Source organism: Xiphophorus hellerii, chromosome 15 (genome assembly GCF_003331165.1).
Source record: "Xiphophorus hellerii strain 12219 chromosome 15, Xiphophorus_hellerii-4.1, whole genome shotgun sequence".
NCBI lineage: Eukaryota > Metazoa > Chordata > Actinopteri > Cyprinodontiformes > Poeciliidae > Xiphophorus > Xiphophorus hellerii.
Genome location: NC_045686.1, coordinates 24,439,761 through 24,462,364, shown reverse-complemented (window position 1 = coordinate 24,462,364; position 22,604 = coordinate 24,439,761). Strand labels below are relative to the sequence as shown.

The 22,604-nt window shown below is 40.4% G+C and overlaps 1 protein-coding gene across 1 annotated transcript; it reads left to right on the top strand.

Moving 5' to 3' along the window:
- The first annotated feature begins 1,515 nt into the window (after nt 1-1,515).
- Nucleotides 1,516-17,540, top strand: frk (fyn-related Src family tyrosine kinase). Its single transcript, XM_032585528.1, has 8 exons — nt 1,516-2,112; nt 10,767-10,888; nt 12,464-12,627; nt 12,706-12,874; nt 13,132-13,290; nt 14,898-15,079; nt 15,257-15,422; nt 15,530-17,540. The coding sequence occupies exons 1-8, from the start codon at nt 1,718-1,720 to the stop codon at nt 15,736-15,738; spliced, it is 1,566 nt and encodes a 521-aa protein (XP_032441419.1). The 5' UTR covers nt 1,516-1,717; the 3' UTR covers nt 15,739-17,540.
- Nucleotides 17,541-22,604: the final 5,064 nt, after the last annotated feature.

The following is a 22,604-nucleotide window of genomic DNA, read 5'->3' as shown; positions in this document are numbered from 1 at the left end:
CATCAGGGACCCAGAAGGTTCCCAGTGCTGGGTCACTGGTTTCAATGGTGTGACTAAAAACTGAATTATTGTTCTTGATCTATGTCAAAGAGCTGCATATCTGATTGGTTTGTATAAAGCTAAATATACTACTGGATCAGAGTTTCACATTAATTCCCCCAACTCTGTCCACCATAAAGTGATGTTCAAACTAAAATGCTGCCATTTCAGGAATTGCCCTCATATTGTGATATATTTGAATATCATGAGCAAATGTGTAATTTGGGGTTTTCTTTCTAGATCCAGGAGATTTCAAAATAGGTTTTTCCTCATAGCTTCCTGGCAGTTATTTAAAAACAGCACATCAAAGTCCTAAGAAAAAAAACCCCACAGTAAGTGTTGCATTGGGTCATCAGTTAGTGTTCATGTCTGGTTCTTAATGTCTGATGTAGAACATTACTGCAACTGATGGATGAATGGACAGACACTTATGTAATTTTTTTGCACATCATAGATCAATCAATCAATCAATCAAATTTTATTTGTATAGCACATTTCAGCAGCAAGACATTTCAAAGTGCTTTACATCATTACAAACACAGAATCACAATGCAACATAGAATCAATCATTAAGTCAAGTTACATCAATAAATTTGTAATTGATTACATTTCAAATACAATTCTAAACAGGTGGGTTTTCAGTTGAGATTTAAAAGAAGTCAGTGTTTCAGCTGTTTTACAGTTTTCTGGAAGTTTGTTCCAAATTTGTGGTGCATAGATGCTGAAAGCTGCTTCTCCTCGTTTGGTTCTGGTTCTGGGGATGCAGAGCAGACCAGAACCGGAAGACCTGAGAGGTCTGGAAGGTTGATACAATAAAAGCATATCTTTAATGTATTGTGGTGCTAAGCCGTTCAGTGATTTATAAACTAACAACAGTATTTTAAAGTCTATTCTTTGAGCTACAGGGAGCCAGTGGAGGGACTTTAAAAGATGCGACAAAGCATATTTGAAATCTGAAAAAGCAAACTGTATGCAGAAAGAGCCCAGTCCAAAGCGACGGTGACCAACTGGACCTTCATACAGCACCAGGAGTTCCTTTAGTGACGTACCTGGAACTTCCTGCTGCTAGGCTGACATGAGAAGCAGCACAGTGGTGGAAATATCTTGTAGTACAAAGCAAGACAACAAGAAGAACGTAGAAATACAATTGACTTTATTCAACACATCGGAATCAGCCTTGTGGGAAACTAGTGAAATTAGGAAGTTCAGAATACTTGAATATGATCCAGTTTATTAAAAATCAAATGAAACCTGGAATAGTTTTAATAATCAGACATGACGTCAATGTTTAATAAGGCCACAGACAAAACGGCTTCAAATAAATGGATGGTTGCCAGTTTTATTTTTAGCGGGCTGACAGGTTTAGCAGGTTGTTGAACCTCCTGTGTTTTCCTCAGTGACATGCTGGGGCCGTGACGTCAGCGTGACAGGGGCCACTCCTCATTCCTCAGCAGGTGGAGGTGATTTCCTCCACCTGAACCTAGGAGCAGCTCAACAACCAGGAAGCTTCACAGCTTCAGCTGCAGTCGCTCCACTCAGACCTGTTTGTTCCGCTGCGGTCAAAGATCGCCGCTGTCTCGCAGTGGCGTTATTAATATCGCTGTGTTTTATGGCATAATGAGGGCAGCAGGAGAGCTTTAACAAAGTGAGAGGCTGTGACTGAAGAGCAGAAAGCATCATGGGGACCCAGGAGAAGACCTCTTCGCTCTGGGACAGAGTTGTTTCGTGCTGCTGTTGCTGCTGTAACTCCTGCAAGAAGGAGCAGGAGGAGAAACCTGACCAGAACAAAACGATCACAGTTTTGAGGAACCCAATGACCAGGGGTCCCGAAGATCCCCCTGAAAACAGACCTTTACCTTCACCTCCAAAGTCGGAGCGCTACATCGCCCTGTTTGATTACGCCGCTCGTACCGAGAACGACCTGACCTTTAACACCGGGGACCTCCTGGAGGTCCTGGACACCAGCGCCGGGGAGTGGTGGATCGCCAGAGCCGTGACCGGGATCTCAATCGACAAACGGGGATACATCCCGGCCAACTACGTGGCCCCTGTGGAGAGCATTGATGCTGAACCGTGAGTGTCCTCTCTGTACAGTAAGGAGTCATGGCTCCTCACTGGTTACTTCTGAGTTTCTGAACTGGTGGTGAGATTTAACGAACCTCCTGAGATCAGGTGTTCTACCAAATTATGTGACGATAATCTATTGTAACACCAGAGGGCGCTGTCAGGAAGCGGACCTGAAAACACACATGGTCACATATTTTAATCTGTATTTTATACTTTATCAAAACATGTTTTGTTCCTTGTTTATTTTTAATTATCTATTTCGAAAATATAAATCACACCTAGCTTCCCACTTATTACAAAGTAATACGCATCACAATATCAAATAAAACCTAAGGAAGCACAGTAACCATAGAAATATAGACTGGACAGACTGATCCGCAAGGCCAGCCACCTATCTGTTATAAATGTGATATCTCCTACTAATTAATATTTAACACCTGAATGAGTAGCTTGTCCCTATAACCTTGGGAATAAATATTATATTCCATAACCAAAGAAACCAGCTGGCATATTAAAAAAAAGAGTGAGAAGAAGCCTAGCTTGTTGTTCCTCATCCCTAAAACCTGGAACTTCAAAGCTAATGTAAATTATGTCATTATATTAGTTTATATATACAGCAGAGAAACAGGAAAGTCACTATATGGGTTTATTGAACTGAGATTCTAACCATTTTCCTTCATCTCCAATAAATGTTTTTATTTTATTGTGGAGTTTCAGCAACTACCAGGATATGTAACAATCTGTATTTCAGTCCACATTCTTAGATACGTGGAAGGAGATTATACTTCCTGGAATATCAAAGGACTTTGTGTTTTCCACGGCTTGCTGAAAGTTGTACCAGGCCCTGAGCAAAACTTTATTTAGGGGCCCACTTCCAGTCGCTCCCATTCTGATTGAATAGACAGAAGCCTTCAGTACATGTGAAAATTTTAAAATGTATATTATCAGTGAATGTTTCAAAGACCGATAGTGTCACCCATAAACTGTAGATGAATTACAGGATGTGATTAGGTTAAATTTAACAGTTGGTGATGTATGCTAAATAAAGAACTGAGAAAACATATGAGCAAAGTGTAAACCATTTGACTGGCTTTAGTCGTTCGGTTTCAGTTTTGATCATGTGCCAGAGACATTTTAAATAATAATATAAAAAAATTATTGCAGTTTGTAATGAATCACCATCGGCTTTTAATCACAAAGCATATATTGACAAATTAAGCAACGTTCTCAATTCAAAAATGCTTTTTGCAGATGAATTATTTGATGAATAGACATATGTGAGCAACAACAAAAACATTTATTTAAATGCTATTTAAAACAACTGTAATATTGGTGAAAAGTGCAGTTCTATCCATCCAGCTCTCAGGTGTTTCAGGAACCTCCAGTTGGTTCTTTTAATCATGTTGTTGTTTGTGGATCCAACCGGGAAGTTTTGATTTCCTGGTTATCTGTTCATACCAAGAGCCAAACAGGGTCTTACCAGAAACAAAGAAGGGAATTAATTGAGTTAAAATTTCTAATACATTTAGAATCTACGCAATTATATATTCAAAATTAACTCGTCAAAGTCCTGACCCACATAAATAATTAGAAAGTTATTATTGAAAATGTAGTGTTATTATGGGCTTGGTGTTAAAATAAGAAGCATAATCTTAATAAGATGAGACTTTTTACTTTATGCACATAAAAAACAATCAGTAGGCTCCCAGATCAGAGCTGGCTCTAATGGTTCATTAGCTGGTCGAATGCTGGTGACCAGCACATCACCTCTTGATTCATAAGGCCATGCTAAATATTAAACTCTCCTCTGTTAAGTTGTTTTTAGACTTACGGTGGCCCAGAAGGGTCAACAAATGCGAAAGCCTCAGCGCAATAGCAAGAAGGGGGGGAAAAAGTGTAAACACAGGGCAATACTGCATCATTTAATACATTAGATGAACCTCAGAGTCAGAGAGATGCGTGTGGCTCCAGAGCCTAGAGCTAACAGGTAGATGAAAACTGTGATCCTGCCTCAGCTGAACTGAAGCTAAAAGAGAAACACCTTAATTATTAATTCACTGTTGAAGTAAATATGTGAAGGTAAAAAATGAAAGTTTTCTAAGGAACCAGCTACAGTTTCTGTGTCAGTACACATTACCATAAGAAAGAGATGTTGGTGTTTTCTCTTCAGAACAGGAGCAGGTCTACAGTTCTGGTCCTGTTCTACACATCAGAACCAGCTCTACTCTAGAACTGCCCATGAGCTACTGTATAGCCTTCATTCTAACTAATAAAATATATAGAAAAAGGTTTAGTTTTCGGTTGTTGTTTTTTAAGGTATAGTCTAACTTCACTGTTAACAATAAGTCATGAAGTAATTTACAGTATTAAAATGACTCAGGAATTATGGTGACATTCAAACAATGTTAAAAGCTTTGTGTAACCTGTTAATAAAGGACAGGATACAGGAAGTAGGAAGTGGTAATAGTTCTAAAATATTAATTCTCTCAATATATTAAGTAGAAATCAGTGACTTTCATTTATGCCATATATTGTGGAAAATATATGAAATATATGAAACAGAAATAACACTGTAAATGTTATTTCTGTCAACAGTATAAGCCTATAAAATGTGATTGTGGGCCACATGTCTCTTTTCTTTCTGTGGTTCAGATGTTTGACTCCAGTTTGCCTTGAACAGAGTTGATCATTATCCCAAACCAGGAAGTTTTGATTTCCCGGTTATCTGTTCATACCAAGAGTCAAACACGCAAGAACAACAGCGCCTTAAAACCACTTTCCTGATAGTTCCTGGACATTGCACTCTTCAGTTACCAACAGTTCACAACTTGGCTTGAGAACAACTGTAATTTACTGTAGATGGTGTTTAATTCAGGTTTCAGTTCAAAGGCTATTTGTGTGAAGCTGTGTGATAAGAATCTGACTGCAGAGTGGGAAAGCTGCAGTCAGAAAGATGACTGGAAGTCCAACAAAGACGAGGGTTACACTGACCAGCAGGTCGGTCCAGCTTGTTTGTTGCCAAACTGTCAGCTGGTTTATCCTGACGTCTTCACAAGAATAAAATCAGTTTATTTATTCAATCCAGGCCATAGCTTTGCTCAGCACCAAACCTGATTTACAGGCTGGAAAAAAAGTGTTCCATGACTAAGAGACAATGAGGTATGCAACCATTGTGCTGTTTAGCACTGACTCATGGAATGCTAAGGACTAGTCAGCCTTTCTGCTGTTCAGTCAGGCAGAAAGTTATGCCTTACCTACTGTGGTGATGAAATCTCCAACCGCACCGATACTCTGATCAGTTCATTTTGTTCCTGGGAGGCTTGTGCTAATTTATCAGGTTAAAGTTTTGGACATGCAGCTGTAGGAGCAGCAGGCCGGCAGCTGCGGCCTGGGTGTTCAATGGGGTCCAGTGAATGCATCATCACACCACTATACTGTATGTACAGTAGCATAGTTCATGTTGCAAGTTTTTATTTGAAGTTGGACATCAGCCATCATCTAAATAAGCTGAGATTAGTTTGCCAACCAAAACATCATAGTGACACCTTTAGTCATTACAATGGATGTTGCTCATCTTAGCAGTGTGAACAGTTGTCGATGCAAATATTTTTTGAGATGCTAATCAGGATCTCAAAAATGGTGATTAGCATTTTTTGCTAATTAAAAAAATGTCCATTACTTTTGGACAGCATCACTACTGTCCAAAAGTAAAAGCCACAACCCTTCCAGCTGCACAGCATCCAAAGCCAGAGGGAATAACTGTCCAAACACAGAGGAGCTCAACCCTCAGGTCAGTCTGGTGTGTGGATCTGCTCTGAACTCCTGAATGGACTTTGTTTTTACATTCCTCTGAAGGGAGCAGTTATCTTTCTTGGTTTTACATGTTTTTCTTTCACCATTTTTCCTTCCACTCAATCTTCCATCAAAATGTTTCAGTCCAAAATCAATGAAACACCAGCTTCTTTAGCAGTCATCTGTAGCTGCTTCTCCTGGAGGGCTCCACAGTCTCTAACATGACCATTACTCAGGATTTACATATTAAAAATATTTTACTGAATTAGTAGAAAATATATATATATATTTTGTCAGCTGCAAACCATAATCACCATAACTAACAACTTTATGATCTCACAACATAGTTCATGTCACATTGTGTCATGAATCTTAAGGAGTTTCACTTTTTGAATGTAAAATAATCAAGTTGTTGAACTTTTTTTCAATGATTTCAAATTCTTTGAAACTCGCCTCTATATGAAGGATTGATGTAAATTTTTTCACCAGCATGTTTGCAGCAAAGTTCTCACTGTTACTGAAGCAAAGAACATCAGATTATCACTAGAGGACAAGTTCCAGATGTTTCATCAGAACCTAATGCATGTTCTTGTTCTATTCTGCTACTACAATCACCTGTAAATTAGTCCCATTGATTAGTGTAATGTTTCTTTTGTTTGTTTTCTGCATGTTCACTGATATGGACCGGTTTTCAGATTTAGTTTTCTACTGATGAACAGAACATGGTGTGTAATCTGTGGTTGTTCTGGAGAAACAGAAAACTTAGACATGGTTAATATTCGCCAACATAGTTCATGTTTATAAAGTGAAAAGGCAATTTTAAAGAGCACTTCACTGAAAAAGCTTGTTTTATCTAAACGACCTTAATTCCAACCGCCCAGCTGTCAGAGGAGATGTCTCCTTCCTGGTTCTTCCAGACGTTTCTTCCTATCAGGAGCGTTATTTCTCTCTACTGTTGCCTCAGGCTTGCTTGAGGGGAAAAAAGATCCCTCTGTCTATTTTCAATACTTAATCCTCATGGAGGTGAGGGATGCCGTCAGGCTGAAGAAGGAGTCCTATCGGGCCTTTTTGGCCTGTGGGACTCCGGAAGCAGCTGATGGGTACCGGCGGGCGAAGCGGCATGCAGCTCGGGCGGTTGCTGAGGCAAAAACTCGGGCGTGGGAGGAGTTTGGAGAGGCCATGGAGAAAGACTTCCGTACGGCTTCGGGGCGATTCTGGTCCACCATCCGGCGTCTCAGGGGGGGGAAGCGGTGCAGCACCAACACTGTTTATAGTGGGGATGGTGTGCTGCTGACCTCTACTCGGGACGTTGTGGGCCGGTGGGCAGAGTACTTCGAAGACCTCCTCAATCCCACCAACATGCCTTCCACTGAGGAAGCGGAGCCTGGGGACTCTGGGTTGGGCTCTCCAATCTCTGGGGGCGAGGTCGCCGAGGTGGTTAAAAAGCTCCTCGGTGGCAGGGCCCCGGGGGTGGATGAGATCCGCCCGGAGTTCCTTAAGGCTCTGGATGTTGTAGGGTTGTGTTGGTTGACGCGACTCTGCAATGTCGCATGGACATCGGGGGCAGTTCCCCTGGATTGGCAGACTGGGGTGGTGGTCCCCCTGTTCAAAAAGGGGGACCGGAGGGTGTGCTCCAATTATAGAGGGGTCACACTCTTAAGCCTCCCTGGCAAGGTCTATTCAGGGGTCCTGGAGAGGAGGGTCCGTCGGATAGTCGAACCTCGGATTCAGGAAGAGCAGTGTGGTTTTCGTCCTGGTCGTGGAACACTGGACCAGCTCTACACCCTCGGCAGGGTCCTGGAGGGTGCATGGGAGTTCGCCCAACCAGTCTACATGTGTTTTGTGTACTTGGAGAAGGCGTTCGACCGTGTCCCTCGGGGAGCCCTGTGGGGGGTTCTCCGGGAGTATGGGGTACCGGGCCCTTTGATACGGGCTGTCAGGTCCCTGTATGACCGGTGTCAGAGTCTGGTCCGCATTGCCGGCAGTAAGTCGGGCTCGTTTCCGGTGAGAGTTGGACTCCGCCAGGGCTGCCCTTTGTCACCGATTCTGTTCATCACTTTCATGGACAGAATTTCTAGGCGCAGCCAAGGTGTTGAGGGGATCCGATTTGGTGGCCTTAGGATCTCATCTCTGCTTTTCGCAGACGATGTGGTCCTTTTGGCTTCATCAGATCGTGATCTGCAGCTCTCGCTGGAATGGTTCGCAGCCGAGTGTGAAGGGGCCGGGATGGGGATCAGTGCCTCCAAATCCGAGGCCATGGTCTTGAGCCGGAAAAGGGTAGAGTGCCTTCTCCGGGTCAGGGGGGGTGTCCTGCCCCAAGTGGAGGAGTTTAAGTATCTCGGGATCTTGTTCACGAATGGGGGAAGAAGGGAGCGGGAGATCGACAGGCGGATTGGCGCAGCGTCTGCTGTCAAGCGGGCGCTGTACCGGTCCGTCGTGGTGAAGAGAGAGCTGAGCCAAAAAGCGAAGCTCTCGATTTACCGGTCGATCTACGTTCCCACCCTCATCTATGGTCATGAGCTTTGGGTCATGACCGAAAGAACGAGATCGCGGATACAAGCGGCCGAAATGGGTTTTCTCCGTAGGGTGGCTGGGCTCTCCCTTAGAGATAGGGTGAGAAGCTCAGTCATCCGGGAGGGACTCAGAGTAGAGCCGCTGCTCCTTCACATCGAGAGGAGCCAGTTGAGGTGGCTCGGGCATCTGGTCAGGATGCCTCCTGGACGCCTCCCTGGTGAGGTGTTCCGGGCACGTCCCACCGGGAGGAGGCCCCGGGGAAGACCCAGGACACGCTGGAGGGACTATGTCTCTCGGCTGGCCTGGGAACGCCTCGGGATTCCCCCGGAGGAGCTAGAAGAAGTGGCTGGGGAGAGGGAAGTCTGGGCCTCCCTTCTGAAGCTGCTACCCCCGCGACCCGACCTCGGATAAGCGGAAGAAGATGGATGGATGGATGGATCCTCATGGACTCTCTCTGCTGTCAGGTGGTATCCAGGCTGTAGACAGACTCACAGGACAGATGTATTTTTATGCCTGAAGTGAACTTAGCTGCTTCTTGGTTTGTAGAAGAAGGATCAAAGGAATCGAGTTTATGTAGGGTTGATGTCAGGAGGCTCGGCAGCCTTTGATTTGTCGCTGAAAGCTGCACCAGATACACCAAACTTAAAATACACATTTATCCTGTTTGAGTGATTCATCGGTGCAAACCTTTTTTTATTTTTTAATAGCTTCTGCTGGATTATTTCTCTGCTGCTGACTCAGTTCACAGGCAGCTGGTCAAAGCCAGAAAGATAGGAGTCTTGAGATTGTTTCAAGAAGTATGTCATAACTGATTTTAAAAATGCTGTTATTCTTCCTGTAGCCCATCATCAGATGGGAGGAAGCTGAATGTTGTTGCCTCTGTTGGACATTTTTTTCCAACTTGGTCTGTACATTTCATGCAGGATGTTTGACTCAGGAATCCAGATCTACTGGTTGGTGACAAAGTAAGAATGTTATCTCTTCATCCTGCTTCAGAAAGGGGAAGTTTATTTACAGAGCCCTGTTTATGGCCGGAGCTTTACAGGAAAACACAACAAGGGAAATAAGGCACATTAAACGGACAAAAATCTAATTAAAAATGCATAATTGCATAAAAATATAAATATAGATGAATTAAAACACAAGATTGAAATGTGTCTGAACTTTACGGATGAGCTGCAGTAAGGAGTCATGTTTGCAGTCCTGACTGGCTAACTGTTTAAGGACTGAACAGTTAAATGTTGTCTGCTTACTGGGTTAGCTGGTCTCTAAAGATCTGAGGCTCTATAGTTTATACCTACAGCTCTGGACTGTATGTAGAACCAGGACCAGTGAGAGTCCATTAGACGATCATCACAACGTTACGCTGCAAACAGAACCAGGAAGCAGCAGAGAATGACTCACTTCAACAGCAACATAAATCAGGCATAAATGATTCTAATTGAAGCTGTTTATCTTCGTTCTTAAGCTATCATTTATTAAAAAAATATCTTTTGCATAACACCTTATCAGGGTGGTGGTGACCCGTTCTGAGATGGTTTATCACAGAACAGACTTTCTGAACAAACTGTCTGAGTCTCACGGTAGAAAATGTTTTCAGAAATCATTAATCATGTTTGTTTTTCAAAATATTTCAACAGATCGCTGTTGCAATAAAGACATGTGACTTCAAATCACTTTTATTTGCAATAAATACTTGTATCGGATTACAGTTCAAACTATATGACGTTACTGTTGAGCCTTAAGAGAAGCAGGAATCAGAAATATACTACAACTTCCTGCAGCTGGTCTCAAAGTCCCGTCAATCAAAGCTCTCACAATCTGCTTCATCGTCAGGATTACTGCTGTCACCTCAGAAGCTGTAACCATGACAGCAGCAGCTGCTGTAATTTATTGCATCTATAAAACTCTTATCTACCCTGTTTAAAGTACAGTGTAAAATATGGAAATGTCAGAGGTCACAATGATGCTCGATATTGGATACAAATCTTCATCACATGAGCACCTTGTCCTTCCTGTCAGACACGCATCTCCACTTGGCTCAAAAGTTTTCACTGACACTGACAATGCAGCATACTTAAAGGAAATAAATGTGTGCACACTTTATTTTGTGATATTTTGTAGTACTCCATAATCTGAGCCAGTTGGATCATGTTGAATAAAAGTGGCCTGAGAATGGAGGCTTCAGGAAGATGTGCTTTGTTGGCTCAGATTTATAACTACACAAATCCCACTTTTAAGATCTGGATGAAATAACACATTTAATAAAGATAAATAGAAGAATTTAAAATTAAGTTAAAATTGGAAAAAGGGTTTCCTAAAAATAACCATGCTTCTAATTGTGATGCTTCCAGATGGTATTTCCCAGACACCAAGCGACTGGATGCAGAGAAGTTGCTGCAGGCTGGAGGGAACCTGGAAGGAGCATTCCTCGTTAGAAACTCTGAAAGTCTAAAAGGAGAGTACTCCCTCTCAGGTAAGCAAATAACATTTCCTTTTTTCTAACCATTTGTTTATTTTATTTATTTATTTATTTATTGATTGTTGTCACACATGCACAGAACCATAGAAGAAGAGTCCAGCATTTGGGTTTTCCATGTAACCTGGTATCTTTTGTACTTCATACAGAACAATTACCAGAACGCTATGCTGGCTGACTTCTCTCTAATGCTGATTCAGACAATTTATTTATTTTATTTTATTAATTTATTTTAGAACTATATAAGGTCACATTAAGTGGTAAATGTCCATTTTAAATGGTAAATATCCTGCACTACATTCACATGCTGATGGTGGCAACCTACTGGATAACAGGTCAGCTGACAGAAGTGACCGCTGCCACCAGGCCCTCTGGACACAACGACAGAGGCGTCTGAGTGTTGCTCACTGTTTGAGCTACTGTCAGCAGTGTGAATCAAGCTGCATTCTGACAGGATGTTGTGGTCCAGTATTGGTGCCAAAATTAAGACTACAGCTAACCCAGTGGTGGCTACTTCCTTATTGCAGAGGGTTACATCCATTCCAAAGCCGATTACTGATCTGATTAATGATCGGCCAGCACCAGTAACTGAGTGGCCAGCGCTGGCAAATTTGTAGGAGCTGTGATATTTTACTGAAGTTGGCTTCCAATTGCAGTTTCCATTCAGCAAATAACAAAAAGGTGATTCAACTTTGAGCATCTTTAGTGTGCTCCACTTTAAAAACTTCAATACTTATCAAACGTTGACTAATTTATTCTACATTAAACAAATATTTAAAACCTAGTTTTTGATTTGCGAAACTTTTATTTGATTTGTGAAAACACTAATATGGTGTTCTACTGGTATTTCTACCACTTGACCTTTGTTTTATTTGGATATTACATGTTAGACCAATGTAAAGTATCACATGACTGTGAAGTGGAAGGAAAATGATGGAAGGTGTGCATTTTTATTATTCAGTATCCCTGGGTCAATACTTTATAGAACCGCCTTTACAGAACCCCAATGAGTCTCGTCAGATTAAAAGTACTTTTTAAAAATAACATCCTTTAAGTAGGTGAGGAATCTATATATATTTTTTTACATATATTCTGATTTTAAATGTCATGATTCTCTGTAGGTGAAAAAAATCATAATTAATGGAGCTTTCAAACATTTATCTCTGTGTAATTAATTAGTGTTTCATTTCTGGGGTTTCGCTGTAATATTTAAATTTTGAGTGGCTCTGTATTCTTTGCTTTTTTTTTTTTTTTTTACCATAGCAACCATGATGGAACAACATTCAAGGGAAAATATTTGAGCTCCAAATCAGTTCTAAGACGGTATACTTTAACTGGACCATAAATGTGCTTTGCTTCCAAATTTGATTCACAATTTTTGCATTTGTTTTACAACGTTGAGACCGTTTTTGATTTAAGTTACCTGTCTTTTATTATTGCTCCGTCACATATATGCTGTGGTGTGCTTTAGGTTCAAACATGCAGTGTGGCTGGTAGGGAACTGATTACGTTTAGTATAACTTAGTTTCTCTTTTGGAGGTGATTAAAGTGATTTCATATTCTTTTTTTTAGTTTTGCACCAAGGGAGAGTGAAACATTACAAGCTCCAGAAACTGGATAATGGCCACTACTACGTGTCAAAGACCAAATCCTTCCCAACGTTGAAGGAGTTGGTGGAGTATTACTCCAGACAGAGTGATGGGCTGTGTGTGCTTCTGGGCGAGCCATGCAGGAAGGTAAACTACAGCATGGAGGAGCGTAGACACTCATCCCTGATGTTTAGTTTGTCATTACTAACTGTCCTGTCGGTGCAGATGGAGGCTCCACAGACCTACGGTCTCTCCTACAACACGGTGGATCAGTGGGAGATTCCTCGCAACTCTATCAAACTGATGGACAAGCTGGGCGCCGGACAGTTTGGAGAAGTCTATAAGGGGATGTGGAATGAAACCACGGAAGTTGCTGTTAAGACCCTCAAACCTGGTGATTTTTTTCACTATTCTGTAATTGTATAAAGTAGGGACACATGCATAAGGAACATTTTGGCCAATTTCAATATCCACATTTATTATTGATGTTGTGGCCAATATTTACTGATATTAGATGTGTTATATACAACACTGAGACCTTACTGCTGACACTGCTTCTCAACTTCTGTTAAATGCTTCCAAGTCCTGTGCTGCATCACTGTCACATGACCAAACGAAAAGACCCAAAAACCCAGAACTTGTGTCTCTCAGGTACGATGGACCCTGAAGATTTCCTGGCAGAGGCTCAGCTCATGAAGAGACTCCGGCACCCCAAGCTGATCCAGCTCTATGCTGTGTGTACCATGGAGGAGCCCATCTACATCATCACCGAGCTGATGAAGCACGGCAGCCTGCTGGAGTACCTTCGAAGTAAGTCAGCCACACTTTCCACTTCAATTATGAGAAGGAGTCGGCATCTACATCTACAGGTTGTTATAAAATGCTGGGAGTGCTTTTCTCAGCTGCCAAATACCTTCTTCCCTAACAGTGAACTGTTCATAGCTGCTTCTCCATTACAAATGTGCACAAAACTTTTATATTCCACTAATGTTGAAAAAAACATAATTTCTCAATTGCAGTTAATTTCATTAAATATCAAACACAATTAAAATCACATGTGAATGTTTGTTCATGTGTGATTTTTAAAAACATTATTAAACAACCATTATCCTTCATCAACTTCCTGTTGTCTTCTTTGTGGTTTTTGGCAGTAGTAACATAGAGTTGTTGATCATGGGACTCGTCAGATGAAAAACCACATCACCAAAACATTTTCTCCAAAAACTAGTTTTTTTTATTTAAATGATTTTATTAGGCAAATTAATTTTTGATGTCAAAGTGCACAAATACAGTACATGGTCAATGGAAATGCAGGAAATGACACAAGCAACAGGTGTTATAAAATCACACAGACAGCTGCTCTATATGTTTAATAAATGAGATTAACATTCAGACTGGTTTTTTAATGCACAGTGTTGAAAGTTGCTCCCTTAAAATGGATAAATCATTCTTTTAAATCCTTTTCACATTTAAATCATTTAAGTCTGATTTGATGACGCTTCCAGCTCCACAGGGATCACTGAGAGCAACTGGTTGTGTTGCCGTCTCTTTAAATGCAAACCATCCCTCCATGTTCCACACCACCCGGTCCAACTAATTTTGTAGTTTGATGGCAGCTAATGTTAGCTAATTTGGACTACTAAATTGCTGTGAGAAATAAAAATGGCAGATTTGTGATATTGATTGGCTGGAAGTCAATAACCTTGTTTAGCAGTTCTGCAGCAAATACAGTGGCCAAATAGTTAAAGGAAAAAAAACATAGTGGGGATATAGAGAAAACTGAACGGATTGAAAAATATAACCAAAACAAAATACAAAGTTATCTACTCAGCACTGAGAGACCAAATTCAACTTTTCTGCACTCCTAGACATGCAAGTTACACAACTAGATGAACTTAAGGGCTTCAAATGTGTATTTTGTATTTTTATTTTTGATCAGATAGATAAAAATCTAAAATACAAACTGCTCAAGACATTATTTATATGCAGCTTATCAGTGAAATATTGTTAATTGTTTCACAACAAGCAGCACTGAAGCTGTAAGAGGATAAAAGTTCCTTTAACTTTAATCTTCCAACCTGCTTTGAAACAATGTTACTGTTGAGGCATGTGGGAGATTCCTGAGATGGAAGAGCAGGTTGAAAGCCTGAGTCAACTCTTTCCAAGTTTTCTCTGAAATGAAGACAAACCTGAACAGTTTCATCAGGTGGCACTGAGCCTTTCTGGAATGTCGGGTCCATTTGGCTCTGAGAAAATACTCATCAGACACGTTGAAATGCCTACTTAGTGCATTGAAGTTCATGTTCATAGTTCTTTTTATATATATAAATATAAATGAGTAAACCAACTGAGTAGGCTAATCCATAAAATGGCTTATTGTTACTGATTTTGTTGACTTATTTCTACCTTGACAACAGAGGATAAGGGGAACACTCTGCGTATCCAGGACCAAATTGAAATGGCAGCCCAGATCGCGTCTGGCATGGCTTACCTGGAGCAGCAGAACTACATCCACAGAGACCTCGCTGCCAGGAATGTCCTGGTGGGAGAGAATAACATCTGCAAAGTGGCAGACTTCGGCCTGGCCAGGGTTTTTATGGTAGGTTTAAAGTCAGTTTCTCCAGGAAACAGGTCTTAGTTTTTGTGTATTTGTAATTTCTTCCCAATTTTGGTGGTGGGGAAAAAAACCCAAAAACAAGTTCAATACTTCTGGCAAAGGAACAAATCTCAAGGGCTTTTTAATTGTTTGTTTTATTTTTTTTGTGTTCGGTTGTAGAAAGAAAGTGAGAGTGTGTATGAGGCCAGGGACGGGGGCAAGTTTCCTGTGAAGTGGACCGCTCCAGAGGCCATCCATAACAACAAGTTCTCCATCAAATCAGACGTTTGGTCCTTTGGGATCTTGCTGTATGAGATCATGACATTCGGCCAGATGCCTTACCCAAGTAAGATCCAGGCATCTTCTATAAAGACTTCAAACCATTCCACCAACAGTAGTGTCTTGTTAGGCCAGCACTTATGTTCCATGTTGGTTTTTATTATTTTTCTGCAGCCATGACAAACATTCAGGCGGTCCAGTGGCTTTCTAGAGGCAACAGGCTGGCCTGCCCCCCCAAGTGCCCGAAGCCAATGCATCTCCTCATGATGGACTGTTGGAACGAGAAGGAACTCGACCGGCCCACGTTTGAGACTCTGCAGTGGCAGCTGGAGGATTACTTTGACATGGATATGAACTCCTACGATGACAGCTATCGCTATTAGAGCAAAAAAACAAAACTCGTTTGACTTTTAATGAAGGATTAAAAAAAGCACGACTAGAAAGACTAATTCATAATCACTCGATTCAGCAACGATTCTGTCAAATCCCTCCTAATCTGTTCAGTTGAAGGATTTAATTACCAAGCAGAGACGCTGCACTTTCGGGTGGCCAGTGTATCTGTTGAACCTGATTCACACCCGACTGGGAGAGGCGCCGTTTAGAACGACTATCCATCCATCTCGCTCATCCGGTCCTGCTGGTTTCATCCATTCCTCTCATTCTGTCCTCCTGCTGAACTGAAGCCGGAGGTCACTTGGGATGAGCACCTGAAAGCTCTTTGTTTTAAGTCTTTGTTTCATGATCTTTTAACATATGCTTTAACTTCAACCAAGACGATATTCTATATTTAATGTTTATGTCAGCTAGACGTCACCATGTTGCTTTCCTGAGAATCTGAGAATTGTAGATTATTTCCATCCCTGGCAGCTTTGTTAAAGCTCCCAGTTGTCTGCTTTCACACCGTCTCCCTGCATCATTATGACTCGTCAAACACTCAGGAGTTTCAGACTGGACTCTTTTCGTCGTGTCGAGTCTCTGGCTGCTCTCAGACCTGTTGGAGGGCGGGATTCCTGGTTTCTTCTCTGAACAAATAGATCCTGTTTAACATCACTGCCTGATGCTTTTAATGTTCTAAAGAAATTCCTGTTGGTTGTATATTCTAACCACTAAAGTGTTTATAGAATTTAGCTGATTTTTAACTTATCCTTATGCCCAACGTAATTAAAACAAATTTTATTTATGATGATGTGGTTTGCTTGTTGGTGTGGATTTATCTGAAGTGATCGTTGAACAATGGCATTTATCAGTCGCTGCATTGAAATGTCTCATAGAATTGGACCAATAATTTGGCCAAATATCAGAATCAATTTCCAGAAAGCTGGAGAGAAAATGACTGGGGCACGAAGGGAACTAAAAAAATGAATATATTTTTTTAATTACAATTTTTTAACTCATTTTCTCACAGACTCTAATCTGTTCTATTACATGGTTAATATGTCAGTGGATTCAGAACCACTGAATATTCTGGAGTGACCAGCTGAAGAATTTTTACTTTTACTTATTTTGCTTCTGAGACAGTTATCTTGGGTAACCATGGCAACAAGACATTGTTTTTACAAATGGAAACACCTAATTAGGTTCTTAAAAGCTCAAATAATACCTGAACTGTTATCCCAAACCTCAGGAGTTGAACAGGAAGCTGCTGAGAGGTAGAAGTTCAAACCATCTCGTCCGTCCATCATAACGGATGGATGGATCACATCTCTGGCTCCAACATCTTTCTTACCATACAGCAAGACAGATTTAAAGATTATCAGAACTGTTAATAACTGATGATGTCATCCAGGACATGTTTCTGTGGAATATCATTTCTGCTGCTGGGAAACTGAGCTGTTACCATGACGGTCACAAGGTTTCCCAGCAGCAGAAATGATTTTCAGATAGAGGCTTCCTCAGATTGGTTGCAACACTGACTATTAGAAATCTTTGACGATGATTGAATATTGTGGTGTTCCAGACAAAGAAATAATTGAACCTTTGGATTAAGATTGTTAGACACGTTTGGTCTGATTATGCTCCTATGTGTTGGAGGCTGTTTGGTTGTAAAATCTGAAGGTAAAGGAAATATAACAATTCACCGTTGGTGGCGCTCTTGCTGTGCACAAGAGAGGTGAGCTGAACCTGTGAAGAAGAAGAGGTTTTTCCCATTCGAAAATAAAACGTTGCCATGTGCTTCTTCCAGTTATCTGCTTGAACGTTATTTTATTTGACCTAGTGTATCAGACACAACAAATATGACTTATGACTACATTTTTAAGGTGAACTGAAGGATGAACCTGACCTATTTTTATTTGGTGTAAATTGGCTCATGTTTGATCTGCCCATAATGCTGGGTGTTTGAGGTGTTGCCTTCATCCACAGTGGTTCCTCCTGTCTATTCATATATTATGAGTCAAATTATCAGAAGCCATGACCTCATCATCTGGGCTTTCCACATTGCTTAGTCATTAGTGTATGTAAACTTTTGATCTGGAACGAAGTTGTAATATCTGATTTCTTATTTTAGTGTTTAGAGTCTGACTTCATATCCATGAAACATTTTGAATGCAGTGTATGTAAATATTTGGTTTACATTGTTGGACTAATGAGTCGTCATAAGGTAGTTATTTATTCCATTTTCAACATAATATTTCTAAATGCAGAATAAAAGGATCAACTGGAGATAATGGTCAACCTGTATTGGTGTAATTTCCCCATGTGACCACACGGTGGTGCTATAACACTCCGCCTTTCACACTTAACAATAAAAGGCATTATTGCTAAAGCAACAAAACCTCCAATCTTTAAAATGTGTTCATATCAAAACTATATTTAACAGGGAGGAGAGATCAGGATCAACCCTCTGCACATCTTTAAATCTGAAACAGCATCAAGGACCAGAGTGCTTTATTTAGGACTGTTCACATTCCCACAAAGCAACGTCAGTGTCAACATATTAAAACCGCACTCTATTTGGGAGAAAGCAAGCTGAGACGGAGCATTGATGAGAGAAAACACTTTATCCAGAATGGGAAGTTTGCAGGTTTAGCCTTTCCATGGTCAGAGCTGACCCAAGATCCCAGAGAGAGTTTAGAAAATAAGTTACTGATAATAACAGCCCTTAAAGCTTCTAACTGAAATCAATTCTGCTGAATGTGAGGTGCACAGAATAACACTGCATGCAGGCAGTAAATGTATAAAACAATTTTAAGTTTTCTTGTTTTGTTGTACTAAAACCCGTAGACCTGCCAGAGCTGAGCCTGCATTATAACTAGTGGTGGTTACCGCAGGGTCTGTAATTAGTTAATCACGTTTTAATTAAAGTATTTGACAAATTAAGCAACATTTTTAAATATTGTTGCTAATTATAAAATGATTGAATAAATAGACATATGAACTCAACAACAAAGATATTTATTGGTGCAAAGTGTCATTCCAGCCAATCAGTTTTCATCTTTCAGCCCTGATCATTCATGGAACTTCTTTAGAAAAGTAGACAGTGGACTCTGACGTTAGCATTGGGGATGTCTGCAACATGTTTAGCTTTGAGATGCTATTTTAGCCTGGAATAGCTTCACCAAAAGGCTAACTCTGCTTAGCAAAATGTTGAACACAACATTTACCTTTTCCAGCATCTCATCAGATTGGTTTTTGAAGCAAAAATGAACTCCCCAGTGGGCCAAGAGAAGCAGCTTTAGCATCCATTACTTTGTTCGCAGATATAGCTTGTCTCAGATACATGCTTAAAGCAGAAACGCCACAAAAATCAGTGGCTCTGAGTTCCTCCTGGATGACCGAACGTCTGAGTCAGGACATCTTCCCTGACCTGGAGAAGGCAGGTTTATGCCTCCATACCGTAGTCTCAGATTTGGAGCTGATGGCTTTCATCATGGCGGCTTCAGCTGTGAACTGTTCCAGCAAAACCTGGAGATCACAATCTAACTACGTCACCTGAAAAAAGCAGAGACCTGATCCTCAGGTCAAGACTGAACTTCTAGGCAAAGACAAGCTGTGGAAGGAATCAGTCTATGGAGGTTATGAACAAAACCTTCTCCAAGTACACAAAAAACAGAAATGTCTCAGAAAATAAGCTCACTGTGGTCGATGTAGATGGTATTACATTAAATCAATCAAGTTAGATAATGGCTGTTATACGCGCAATATCCTAGGTTTCCAATTTGAGGTGGTTTCAGGAATTCACAGATGCCAGAGCCAGCTGAGTGTCCCATCTATTGCCTGATACCAACTGATTCATGAATTGTATTACTCAAAACCCTGAAATTTGGATAATAAATAAGTAGGAGTGCAAACTAATCCATCTTCCTTTTAGTGTTTCAGAAACATACGAGGCAGCAGATTCACCTGTCTCCTTCCATTAGAAAGCTCCTTTTTTCCTCATTTACTGTAATGCCTCGCCATAAAAAGAGTGTTTTCTAATGGAACCAGCGGATTTGCTTGTGCTTAGAAATTACCTGCAGACTATGGCTGATTGCCCCTCAAAAGCAAAACAAGTGGTTGAGACAGCTTCAGTGAGAATTATTTCAATGATTTGCTCTTGTGTGCAGAAAAGAAGCGGGGGGTTGAGCTTCGATGCTAAATCCTTTGGCTGCCGACATATTTCTGAGCTCTCAGTTAATTCCCTCATTCATGGAGACGTGTCAACATTCTGGATGTGGTCTGACTCATCTTCTTCATGTCTGCAGGCATTAATAATGATTGACTCAGAATAATACTTGAAAAGCTTGTTTTGAATATCCGTTGATTCAAAGCATCTGATTTACATGTGGCTCTCTGGAGTTATGAACACATTCATGTGAGAAAAAAAAATCAGTAAACTCTATTCAGTTTTTTCACAAGTAACATTCACATATTAACCTCTCTTCTTTTTATTTATTTCTGGAAAAAAGCATGATTTAGATATAGTTAGAATATCAAACTTGCTTCACTTATTAAACCAAACACATAAACAAAAATATTTTTTCTAGCTGTGGAAAAAGTTAGGACACCCTACACGCTAACAGCTGGTCTTGTCTCCATTGCTGGGTTGCAGACAAATGATCTGGATAACATGCAAAATTCCGATGAGGGTCAGGAAGTGGATTTCTCTGGTTCAAAGCCGAGCAAAATGGATCCCAGCGAGTACGCTAATGGCCTAAATGGGCTGGAACAGATGAGGTATCTCGAAAAAATATGTGTATTTAGGATATGATACAAATTGTCTGGGTAAAATAATCTTGAGGATTTACTCAGTGTTGAGGGGATTAACATAACTATCTGGTGCTGCAGACGATGAGCCAGATGAAAGCTTTCAAAATCCTGGAAGCTCACAATTATTTTGTCAACCATTTAGGATCAAATGAAGCATTAAATGGCTGTCAATTTGTTTCTGCAGTAGTGAGTTGTCCTATTTTAAGTACCGGTAATTAGTCTATGATAACAATGCTATTGCTAATGCAAACACGCTAATCCATGTTATTTCTATGTGCTTGGATCTATTTGTAAATAATTTATTATTTCTGTAAACCCAAATTCATGCTGGAGTTGTATGTTAATGTTGAGTCATACTGCATTTCTACAAAGTAGGTCAACCATTTGCAGTGACCAACAGAAACCACATTAAAAACAGGGTTTGTGGCCATAGAGTGGGGAAATAGCCGCAGCCCAGTTTAACAGTAGGGGCCTAGTCTTATCTAGCGCTTGGACAACCTACAAAACAGTAAAGTAAGATGTAAAATGCCAGTGTCAGCACTAAGCTAGCTGCTAACAACATTAGCACTCAAACGTTTCTGGGGACAACCAAGTAAAATAAAATAATATTTTTTATGCCTGTCTTTCTAAGTGACTGTCCTATAAAATATCTGAAAATTACAATTTAAACGATGCGATCCTCCTTACCTGTTAGAAAATGGTTGCTGCAAACTTTTAGCTTCAGCACCTCCTGTTTTTAGTCGTTGATTTTTGATCCACTTTGATTTTTTCGGTAAGTTTTTTAAAATTAACAACCTATGGAACATGGAAATAATGTTTATCTTTCTCTGTATTAGAATGGTTGGAACAACTGCACACGACACAGACTAGGCATTTTGAAGTAGAACTCTTGCCTTGCAGCAAGAAGGTCCTGGGTTCTATTCCCGGCCCGGGTTCTCTCTGGGCACTCCGCTACCCCCCACAGTCCAAAAAAATGACTGTTAGGTTATGTCTGTTTTTGTGTTGCCCTACTTCCTGACCCCCATCTGCGTTGCGTAACGTCGGTGCTCAGTGATTCATGAGAAGAGAGACAAAACATGTCCTATGGATAAAGCACAAAATTTGAATAAAATATACACAAAATATAATTTTTTCAAATATCTGACTAAACTAACCTGGGCCATGTGAGCACAACAATGTAGGTTTTCCTGGTATTTGCTGAATATTTTTTTTATCTTAACCATTGTAGTAGGTGGATGGTGTCGTTAAAATCCCTTGTCCTGGAGCAGAACTCAATACATTATAATAGTTTAAAACAATTAAAGGAATACTAAGATGATATCTTGCGACAGACTGGTGACCTGTCCAGGGCGTACCCCGCCTCTCGCCTGGAACATTAGCTGGAGATAATCACCAGCATCCCTCCTGACCCCACTAGGGACAAAGGTGTTAGAAAATCGATGGATGGGAGCCTGCACCTTAGCATTTTTACATTTCCAAAACATTATTTGTCATATTTGTATAGATAAGCTTGAGGAATAATTAAAAAATATTTTGGGAAAATTTAATCCCCTTTTGTCCCACTTCTCAAGAATCACTGTACTGCGTCACACAATGCATAATGTACTATGTCTGCAACCCAGCAATAGATTGAAATAAAGTTAATAGCCATAAAATTGTGCGAAATAACAAAAATAAATTTGCTTAATGGATCAAAACAATTTAAAAAAATAATGTTTTTTAAATAAAAAGTTATGTTCGGATGAGGTGGTTTTTTTCACAATAGATGTATTTGGCAAAACTGTAATGGACACATTTTTTTTGCATCACGCAAATATTCAGCAGCCGGATGTCACTACTGGTGAGAACAACAAAGACAGCGCACTAATAACTAATGAAATACTCTGAAATCTGACTTCATTCAGAGTTATTTCACCCAATGTTTTTCATGATTTTAATCTTCTATTCCTTAAATGTAAACAATGAAACGGAACCATATTTATCCTCCTACAGGTAACAAACATGCATACAAATATGTAAATAAAATAAAATAAAAATAAATTGATGATGGTCTGTGCACCAA